Genomic DNA, 11,741 nt, shown 5'->3' with positions numbered 1-11,741 from the left:
GAGGAGTACTACCAACTGTTATTGGAGTACAAAGATGTCTTTGATTGGACCTACAAAGAAATACCTGGCCTTGACCCTACTATTGTTGTGCATCGTCTTGCAGTCAAGCCTAGAACACGACCAATAAATCAAACTCAAAGATGTTATCGATCTGAGCTCATCCCATAAATTGAGGTCGAGATAGGCAAGCTAATCAAAGCAGGCACCCTAAATGGATCTCCAACATCATCATTGTCCTTAAGAAATCTAGACAAATACGTGTTTGCGTAGATTTTCGCGACCTCAACAATGTTTGCCCGAAAGACGACTTTCCCTTGCCAATCATCAAAATCATGGTGGACGCAACCACTGGCCACGAGGCACTGTCATTCATGGACGACTCCTCTGGGTACAATTAAATCTGCAAGGTTCCCGAAGATGAGGAATTAACAGTCTTCCGCACTCCGAAAGGTATCTACTGCTACAAGGTAATGTCCTTTGGCTTGAAGAACGATGGGGCTACATATCAATGTCCAATGTAGACGATCTTCAACGACATGCTACACAAAAATGTAAAATGTTACGTAGACGATGTAGTTGTCAAGACCAAGAAAAGATCCGATCACTTGAAGGATTTACGAATGGTGTTCGACAAACTACGACACTACAACCTCAAGATGAACCCATTGAAGTGTACATTTGGCGTCACCTATGGGAAATTCCTAGGCTTCATTGTCAAGCACCATGGCATTGAAGTGGACCAATCAAAGATGAAGGCCATTCAAAGCATGCCCGAGCCAAGGAATCTACACGAGCTGAAAAGTCTACAAGGACGGCTAGCCTTCATTAGGCGCTTCATCTTTAACCTTGCTGGACGCTATTAACCTTTTAGTCGACTCATAAAGAAAGACGCCCCATTCATATAGGATAACGCATGTCGCAATGCCTTCAAAAGCATAAAAAGGTACTTGGCAAGCCTACATGTCTTAGGAGCTCCCATGCCTAGAAAGTCACTCATCCTATACATTTTTACACAAGAAGGCTCTGTTAGAGCACTCTTGGCACAAGAAAATGAAGACCAAAAGGAAATAGCACTCTACTACCTAAGTAGAACTCTCACTAGTGTTGAGCTCAACTACTAATCAATCGAGGAGATGTGCCTTGCCTTAGTCTTCGCTGTCCAAAAGCTAAGACATTGCATGCATGCTTACTCCATCCACTTGGTTGTTAAAGTCGACCTTGTTAAGTATGTTATGTCCAAACTTGTTCTGACAAGGTGACTAGCTAAATGCATTGCTTTTCAGTCGATACAAGATTATCTACATCACAGCTAAAGTTGTCAAGGGACAAGCATTAGCAGACTTCTTTGCCGATCATCCAATCCTAGTCGAAAGGAAAATCTCAGAAGACATACCTGATGAGGAGGTGTTCTATGTCAACACCTTCCCAACATGGACAATATCCTTCGACGGATCTGCACGAACGGATTGAGTGGAGGCAGGAGTAGTATTCATGTCGCCACAAAGACAAGTACTACCCTATTCCTTTTGACTAAGCGAGATGTGCTCCAACATTGTCGTCGAGTACCAAGCACTGATAATTGGACTCCAAATGGCGATCAATATGGAAATCACAATGCTAAAAGTGTATGGCAACTCCAAGCTTATAATCAATCAACACTTGATTGAATATGAAGTGAGGAAAAATGATCTCATCCTATACTTCCGGCTAGTAACTCAACTGCTACAAAAGTTCAAGGTTGTGACACTAGAACATGTGCCGAGAAAAGAAAATCAAATGACAGACGCTTTTACTAACTTAGCCTCAAGTATGGCACTAGGAAAAGAGGAAGCTGTGGACATGCCAGTTTGCCAAAGATGGGTGATCCTGCTCTTCACTGAAATCCTATTGGATGATACAAATGTTATCTCAATACTTCCAGTTGACACTGACAAATAGAGACAGCCATTGATCGACTACTTAGAGCATAAAAAGCTTCCAGACGATCTTAGCCACTGCTCTGAAATACGTTGATGAGAACCTCGCTTCCTCTACTACAAAGAAACACCCTACTTATGCTATTTTGAAATAGTACTTCTGAGATGCCTAGGTGAGGAAGAAACCAATCAAGCCATGGAAGAAGCACACTTAGGCGTATGCAGGGTGCATCAGTCTAGACCAAAGCTACACTTTGAGCTTAAAAGAATGGGTTACTACTGGTCAAGCATAGTGAAGGACTGCCTAGAACATGCCAAAAGGTGCCAAGCCTGCCAATTCCATGCAAACTTCATACATCAACTACCTGAGCTATTACACCCTAGAGTTACTTCATGACTGTTTGATACATGGGGATTGGATGTCGTATGACCAATCACACCAAAGTCATTTGCAGGAGAAGCTTACATTGTTGCTACAATAGATTACTTCTCCAAGTGGGCCGAAGCAGTACCCATAAGGGAAGTTAAGAAGGAAAATTCAAGTACAGTCACATCATCAACAAAAACACAAACACTTTGAAGAATAAAGAGCAAATTCAAGAACGTGAATTCTTTATTTCTTTAAAGGAAGAATTTGGCTACAAAGCCGTATTACAAAATGAGAAAAAAATAAAGACGGCTTCTCCAGTAGTCGGCAAAGTACTATTCCACCGATGGAAAATAAATTATAATATCCTTGCGCCACCTCCAAAAATGAGCCTAAAGCTTTGCTTTGGGGCCAATGGGCTGTCTCCCAACAGGGAACACGCCACATGTGGTCGGCTTGGAGCATGGTGATTGAGTAGTTTACTTGCCTTGGCACTATCATTTGGGACACTTAGGTCGAACAATGATGCTACAACACATCTCTTTACCCGAAGTAAGGATTTTGTGCTTATGATGCGAACTAATTAAGCACACAAATTAAAACCCTCTTGTGACAATTGTAGTAAAGATGCAAGTAGGGATCGTTCTAGACCGGGGATTAGGAGGGATTACTAAATCCCTTGGAAACTGACTCAAAAATGTAAAACAAACGTTAAAACACTAAACTAGACTCAAAGAATACAAAACTAAACAATAAAACACTAAAACAAATCAAAAGACTCAAAGAATACAAAACACTTATAAACACAAACTAAGACACTTTCTAACTAAATTAGACACTAAGGTAAGGGGGATTGAGGTTTTGACGAAATTAAACTAAGTACACAGATTGTAATTTAAAGGCAGAATGTAAATATGAATGTGATGAAAATATGGATGAATGCTAGCTAGAAGGTTCTTCTCCACACATGTTACACTTGCATACAATTTGATTTTCAGTTGGTCTTTCGATGAATTATGAAACTCAACACCCCGGGTTAATTAGGTCCGCTTAAATTAACCGTCAAGTTTTCCTTAAGTTAATGAATTGGATGGGTTAGCGCAACGCAATTCAAAACATTCTCCAAAAGTCCTTTACGTGAAAAGCACAATAAAGATACAATCAAAGATCATTAAGCATCATGAAAACTATAAGTGTTGACGAGGCATTCGTTACTATGATGAGCATGAAACTAGTGCCAAGAATTCATTTAACGCGATTGTTTATAAGCAACCTCCACTACTTGTGAATATAAGTTCATAACTATTAGGTGAAATTCACTAATATTCTAGCGTCATATTCATGCATGAAAATTAAGCGTGCACTCTCAATCAACCTACATAAATAAGTTATCGATCAAGCAGTTAAACAATTGAATTCACCATTCATGAAATTCCAACCAAAAGTAATCAATTCATATTGCAAGCATAAACATGGTTTCGAATCACCCCCTAGCTAACTAGGGGGATTTAGCCTCTCATGTTCACAAAAAGAGAATTACAAATGAATTTAAACATAAAGCACAAAGGATTGATTACACCTAGAACGCCCAACGAATCCACTTGAATTTCTGCGCGACTAAGCTAATATTTCCTCTTCTCCTTGCTGCGGCAGAGATGGTGTAGGAAGGTGTGGAATGGTGGCTGCACGGTTTTGGGAGGAAAAATGGCGGCTGTTAAGGGAAAAATAAGGTGGATGTGTGTGACGGCTTGGGGAGTGGCAGGGAGAACAAAGTGCGTCTGAGAAGGTGATGCTGGAATGGATGGTGATTGGCGGCAGAGAAGAAAATTGGGTGCAGGTGGCTGCGGCAGGATAAATGGGAGAGAGTGGCTGGAGTTTGCGGCTGTGATGGAGAAAAGGTCAATGGGATTTGCGGCTAGGTTGAATGAATGGGATAATGGCTGATTAGAATAAGGAATATGGTATAGAATATTAGGGTGAATGGTGTGCCAAAATGCATGGCAAAGAAGACTAATCCTATATGGTGGCTGCGGCTTTAGATTTTCTTTTTGGTTTCTTAGGTTAATCATCAAATGGGGGGCACGGCTTAGATAAAAATAAAATGGGATGGTGGCTGCATGGTAAATAGGGTTATTACGGTGTGACGACTAGCTTAGGAATTATATATGGTTTAGAAAAATAAAACCCTAGCTTATTAAATCAAAGGCTTACAAAAATTAGGAAATTAAATAAGAAATATAAAGGTGCGGCTAGGATTGAACTTGGGAGAGAAATAGGTTTAATTCAGAAATAAAAGGGCAAGGTGCGGCTAGGGTTAGGTTAGAAGAGGGAAATAGGGTTTAAGTGAATGACAATGGACTTAAATACCCCCCCTTGCACGGCAAGGGAAGGAAAAGAAAGTGCAAGGGCACGGCTTGGGCTTTAAAGTGGGCTAGGGCCATGGTTTTGTGTCCTAAAATGCATACAAGGCCGTCAAAGTGGCTAGAAAATACGGACGTTTAAGTTTAGGAAAGGTTACCAAAATGGGAAACTTAGGGTTAACTTTCCTACTTCAAGTAGGAAACCTTGTTTGAGTAGGATTCCTCGTTTTGGTAAGAATTCATCGTTGGAGTAGGAATTCGTCGTTTCTTCAAGTCTTCAACTCATTCATTCCTCTTTCGCTCCAAAATACTCCAATTTGCATCTTCTTGCACACTTTGGCCTTATAATCTGAAAATACACAAAAGTGGCCTTAAACACTAAAATAGCTAAGTAAACACAACATAAATGCACGAGAACAAGCTAATTAAGTCGCATGAATATGCTCCTATCAAATTCCCCCACACTTAACTTTTGCTAGTCCTCGAGCAAAACAAAACTAACTAAACAAAACGAAACAAAACAAACAAAACATAACCTAAACCTTCCAACGTTTGCCTCAGGGATTTCCAATAAAACATGACATGTCAAAGATCATTACTCACATAGCTTTTAGTCTTCCCTCCCCTCAAGCATATACTTAATCATAGTCACCATTCACTAGTTCGCATTTAATCAATTAAAACACATTTTGAATGTAGTAACATGCCTTAGAGAACTCCCTCAATTCCTCACTAGTTATGCACTCAATTTTCACTCAGATTTTCTGACTACACACCCTACACTAGTTATATGTGAGAAGATTGATGTAAACATGAAAAACTAGTACTCACATATGTTATAACAAAGAACGCAATTTCTGGAGTAATTAAACGTGTTTAGATATGATCTCATGAATGGAATGCTACTACTTAGATGCGAGAACCAGTGACACCATATGCTCATACCAAATTCAAACTCCACAATTGAAATGCACAACACTCAAGATAGAAGTCAAGGGTTGTAACGGGGCTTGGGGTGTTGGCTAACAAGGAAAGATAGGGATAAACAAAAGTTCTTTACGCAATAGCAAGCAAAGTATTGAAATTAAGTCCTAGAATTCCCTTAGAATGCAGAAATCAACTTTTAGACAAATAGGGAAGATTCAAACAACTCTTAGGGCCTAATTCATTGTTTTGGGCCCTTACTTCAACAAACAATACTTTTCAACTCTTTTTCACTTCTTTTTCTTTCTTTTTTTTTTTTTCTTTTTTTTTTTTCTTTCTAGCCGTGCCTATGGCACATAACTCACATAAATACTCTTTCCCCCACACTTATTTTCTGCAACACCATAATCAAAAGGAATTCATTCATGCTTACTATGCTTCAAGAACAAAGGTAAGGATGGTCCTAATCTAAGCTAGGTGAGGATAATGCGGGTTAACAAAGAATATGGGCTAACACGGCTCAATGAGGTTAAACTTAAACACAAACTGAGTGAAGGGCACACGGCTATTTGGCTTTGATGGTGGTCACTACACAACTTCATCTTGAATATGTGGTATGCAATTCAATAACATGCTTTGAATGAAATGGGCATGAGTTCTAGCATTTGGAACTAAGTGATGAAACACCTTCTAAGTAGTAACCAAACAAAGAATAATGAGATCATGCAACGACTTTAGAAAACAATAATGCACAGATTTTAACTCTCCAAATAACGTTTAGGCTCAAGTCTCACAGGGATGTAGCGTTAGTTTAAGTTCCTTCCTTCAAGGATGTTACAAAAACTAATTTTTTTCTTTGTGATTACATGTGAATTCGTAAACTATAACTACAACCAAGCATAAACCAAAGAGTATATCAAACGTCCATCCATGTTTGTAACTTTCTTTAACCATCATGCAATTAAAAACCAAATCCTCATCATTGCGTTGGAAGGTGACCTACGACACAAAAAACAACTCTTTTTGGGTTTTGCAAAAGAATTTTTTCAAATTTTTATGGTATTTTCGGATTTTTAAGTCAACACACTCTAAAACACTCTAAAATAGCCTAAAAACACTTAAAAACAGTGGGAAACAAGCTTAGACATGTTAGGTGGTAAAACTCTACGAATTTCATGCACAAATATCTCAAAACAGAATGTTACCCCCCCACACTTAAACTAAACATTGTCCTCAATGTTTTAGACACAATTAAACACATTACACATAACATAAAGTAAGCAACAAAGGAAAGGGTTTAGGGACGCAAATCTGAGTGTGGAGCGAATCCCAAGTTCTTCCTTTGTTGATTGCATGGGTTGCCTCCCAAGTAGCGCTTGCTTTAACGTCTTCCAGCCGGACGAAACTTTCTTTTAATCTCCACTAGGGCTCACGGCATGGAATGGGATCTCCTCCACAACACGCCCTTCAACACTTCCATAATACAGCTCAATGAATGGGCGGGGATAATGATCCTCCCTGATGGTGGTGGTTCGGTTCCGACAATCCATATAAATGCTCCCACCACCTTTATATCGGTTGGTCACCTGCACCAACGAAGGTAACAACCTATTAGTTGAAATAGGAATTGAGGTTGGAAATGAAGACTTACAATCATAGTGTGGCGAGGGCTCAAAAATGGCAGCCCTTTCAACAATGTTACTATGGCTACTTTCGGCCATATTGGGTGGTTGTAGACCAATCACTCCAAGTTCTTCTCCAGCGGTGGTTCCTGATACATCCTTCGTGGTAAGTGTGGATCATTTCGGCCCTTTGTCCTTATGCACATCTACGACAAAACAAGAATGACTATCGTTAGGATTCTTAATAGAGTCATAAACATTGAATTTAATTATGTCACCACCAAACTCCATTGTTAGTGCTCCCTTGGCCACATCGATCTTTGTTTGGGCCGTTTTCATGAATGGACGGCCTAGCAAGAGTGGCAATGATGGAGCATCGCTCGAATCCTCCATTTCTAAGACATAGAAATCTGCAGGAAAGATGAGATGATTAACCTGCACTAAAACATCCTCAAGGACTCCCTTGGGATAAACATTAGAACGATCGGCCAACTGAATTATAACACCATCTTGTTTTAACTCACCAAGGTTCATAGATGCATAAATGGAATATGGCATGACATTAATAGAAGCACCTAAATCTAACATGCATTGTTTAAATCTCATGTTTCCAATTGTGCATGGGATAGTAAAGCTCCCTGGATCCTTACATTTTGGAGGCAACTTTCGTTGCAAAACCGCTGATACATTTTCACTCACTTTCACAACTTCTTTGTTTGAAATTCTTTTCCTAGTTGTGCATAACTCTTTTAAAAACTTTGCATACCTGGGCACTTGCTTAATGGCATCAAGTAAAGGAATGTTTACTTGGACTTTCCGAAACGTCTCCAAAATGTCTTTTTCCTGCTCCTCCTTCTTTGTTTGTATGAACCTACTAGGAAAAGGTACATTGAAAGGAAAAACATTAGTAGGAACCGAATTTGACACATTCTTACCCTTTTTGGCCGAATTAGACAATTTGGAGTCATTTGAAGCTTGTGGCAAAGGTGTTTCCACATTTTCCGTGGGTTGGCTTGCTTCATCCTCTTCAATTCTCCGTCTTTCATCCTATTCGGGGCTTGATGGTGATGGTTTGGATGTAATGCCAACTTCCTTGCCACTTCTCAAGGTAATTGCGTTGGCCGTTTCGAACCCTCCCTTTGGGTTTGGAATGGTGGAACTAGGGAGTTGTCCGGGATCTCGAAACTTACCTACAAACTCGGCAATCTGCCCAATTTGTTTCTCAAGTTGATCCACCCTCTTATCTTGGTTTTGCATAGCCTTCGCTTGATCTTTCTGCCCATTAGACAACTTAGTTAGTATCTTAAGAAGTGCATCATTGTCAAGAGACGTACCTGAGGTACTTGGGCCGGATTGGGCTTGATTTTGGGGTGGGCCGTAGGTTTTGGGAAAGAACCCCGGGGGTTGTTGTCTAAAGCCTCCTTGTTGTGGTGGTTGCTGGGGCTCCCTCCACTTGAAATTTGGGTGGTTTCGCCACCCCGGATTATACGTGTTGGAGTATGGATCATGTCTTGACTGATTTTGGCTTTGAAACCCAATGGCATTCGCACTCTCCCATCCGCCATTCTCGATGAGTTGAGGACACTTTTCGGAGGCATGTCCTTGAATAGAACATACGCTACATACCACAGGTCCTTGCATCTTCATTCCCTCGGCCATCTGTGACACAATGGAAGTAAGATTAGCTAACTGTGAATGAATATCAGGTGCGGAACTTACCTCATGAACCTGCTGCCGTGGGGGTCCTCTTTGGCCTACTCCTTCATACTGTTGAGCGTTCAATGCTCGGTTAGCGATCAAGACTTTGGCATCCCTGGGCGTCTTGTCCACCAATGCTCCACCCGCCGAAGCATCAAGCATTTGACGTTCTAGAGGTAGGAGACCCTCGTAGAAATATTGCAAGAGCAACTCCTCCTTCATCTGATGCTGTGGACAAGAAGCAACAAGTGATTTAAATCGTTCATAATACGTAGGAAAAGACTCACCTTCTTCTTGCTGGATTCCGCTTATCTTTTTGCGTAGGAGGATGATGCGAGAAGTTGGAAAAAACTTCTCCAAGTACGCTCTCTTCATACTCTCCCAAGAAGTGACAGTGCCGGGAGCTAACTCATATAACCAATCTTTGGCTTTATCCATCAAAGAGAATGGAAAAGCCTTCATCTTCAAGATATTTCCGTCAACAGTGACGGGAGTCATACTAGAGCAAACTACTTCAAATTCTTTCAAATGTTTGTTAGGATCTTCCATGGACAAGCCATGGTATTTAGGAATATGATGAAGCAAACTTGACTTTAATTCAAACTCATCCGTCTTACCTTGGGCAGCCGTGGGGTATTGAATGCACAAGGGTGCGGCATTATCCAAACCTGAGGCGGAAAGCTCCTTGAGTGTACGGTTGTCCACCGCCATGCCTTGGACTTCTTCAAATATCCCTGCCGTGGGTTCCTCAAATACACCTGCCGTGGCCTCTTCTTCTTCACGGTCAGATTCCAGACGTTGTGGACTTGGTTCGTGTGGCTTCCTCTTCCGTCTCAAAGTCCTCTCAAAATCGCTGTCAAAATCCGAGATATGCTCACGAATCGGTTGAGAACTCCGAGTCATGCACTAGTACCTAAAACAAGGAAAACAAAACAAGGTCAGAGACTTAACAAAAATAAATTAAACAGAAAATAACAATCCAAGGGATTAGCAAAGTTGCTAATCCCCGGCAACGGCGCCAAAAATTTGATGCGAACTAATTAAGCACACAAATTAAAACCCTCTTGTGACAATTGTAGTAAAGATGCAAGTAGGGATCGTTCTAGACCGGGGATTAGGAGGGATTACTAAATCCCTTGGAAACTGACTCAAAAATGTAAAACAAACGTTAAAACACTAAACTAGACTCAAAGAATACAAAACTAAACAATAAAACACTAAAACAAATCAAAAGACTCAAAGAATACAAAACACTTATAAACACAAACTAAGACACTTTCTAACTAAATTAGACACTAAGGTAAGGGGGATTGAGGTTTTGACGAAATTAAACTAAGTACACAGATTGTAATTTAAAGGCAGAATGTAAATATGAATGTGATGAAAATATGGATGAATGCTAGCTAGAAGGTTCTTCTCCACACATGTTACACTTGCATACAATTTGATTTTCAGTTGGTCTTTCGATGAATTATGAAACTCAACACCCCGGGTTAATTAGGTCCGCTTAAATTAACCGTCAAGTTTTCCTTAAGTTAATGAATTGGATGGGTTAGCGCAACGCAATTCAAAACATTCTCCAAAAGTCCTTTACGTGAAAAGCACAATAAAGATACAATCAAAGATCATTAAGCATCATGAAAACTATAAGTGTTGACGAGGCATTCGTTACTATGATGAGCATGAAACTAGTGCCAAGAATTCATTTAACGCGATTGTTTATAAGCAACCTCCACTACTTGTGAATATAAGTTCATAACTATTAGGTGAAATTCACTAATATTCTAGCGTCATATTCATGCATGAAAATTAAGCGTGCACTCTCAATCAACCTACATAAATAAGTTATCGATCAAGCAGTTAAACAATTGAATTCACCATTCATGAAATTCCAACCAAAAGTAATCAATTCATATTGCAAGCATAAACATGGTTTCGAATCACCCCCTAGCTAACTAGGGGGATTTAGCCTCTCATGTTCACAAAAAGAGAATTACAAATGAATTTAAACATAAAGCACAAAGGATTGATTACACCTAGAACGCCCAACGAATCCACTTGAATTTCTGCGCGACTAAGCTAATATTTCCTCTTCTCCTTGCTGCGGCAGAGATGGTGTAGGAAGGTGTGGAATGGTGGCTGCACGGTTTTGGGAGGAAAAATGGCGGCTGTTAAGGGAAAAATAAGGTGGATGTGTGTGACGGCTTGGGGAGTGGCAGGGAGAACAAAGTGCGTCTGAGAAGGTGATGCTGGAATGGATGGTGATTGGCGGCAGAGAAGAAAATTGGGTGCAGGTGGCTGCGGCAGGATAAATGGGAGAGAGTGGCTGGAGTTTGCGGCTGTGATGGAGAAAAGGTCAATGGGATTTGCGGCTAGGTTGAATGAATGGGATAATGGCTGATTAGAATAAGGAATATGGTATAGAATATTAGGGTGAATGGTGTGCCAAAATGCATGGCAAAGAAGACTAATCCTATATGGTGGCTGCGGCTTTAGATTTTCTTTTTGGTTTCTTAGGTTAATCATCAAATGGGGGGCACGGCTTAGATAAAAATAAAATGGGATGGTGGCTGCATGGTAAATAGGGTTATTACGGTGTGACGACTAGCTTAGGAATTATATATGGTTTAGAAAAATAAAACCCTAGCTTATTAAATCAAAGGCTTACAAAAATTAGGAAATTAAATAAGAAATATAAAGGTGCGGCTAGGATTGAATTTGGGAGAGAAATAGGTTTAATTCAGAAATAAAAGGGCAAGGTGCGGCTAGGGTTAGGTTAAGAGAGGGAAATAGGGTTTAAGTGAATGACAATGGACTTAAATACCCCCCCTTGCACGGCAAGGGAAGGAAAAGA

General features: G+C 40.3%; 1 protein-coding gene across 1 annotated transcript; it reads right to left on the bottom strand.

The window, feature by feature from the left end:
• Positions 1 to 7,149: 7,149 nt before the first annotated feature.
• Positions 7,150 to 9,790, bottom strand: LOC148694300 (uncharacterized). Its single transcript, XM_088700672.1, has 2 exons — positions 8,586 to 9,790; positions 7,150 to 7,153 (listed from the first exon to the last, which is right to left on the bottom strand). Exons 1-2 carry the CDS (start codon positions 9,788 to 9,790, stop codon positions 7,150 to 7,152), a joined length of 1,209 nt encoding a protein of 402 aa, XP_088556798.1.
• Positions 9,791 to 11,741: the final 1,951 nt, after the last annotated feature.

This window comes from Pyrus communis, chromosome 9, assembly GCF_041283825.1.
Source record: "Pyrus communis isolate YQ-2024b chromosome 9, ASM4128382v1, whole genome shotgun sequence".
In the NCBI taxonomy this organism is placed as follows: Eukaryota; Viridiplantae; Streptophyta; class Magnoliopsida; order Rosales; family Rosaceae; genus Pyrus; species Pyrus communis.
The sequence above is the reverse complement of the archived record's forward strand: the minus strand, read 5'-3'. Positions and strand labels throughout refer to the sequence as shown.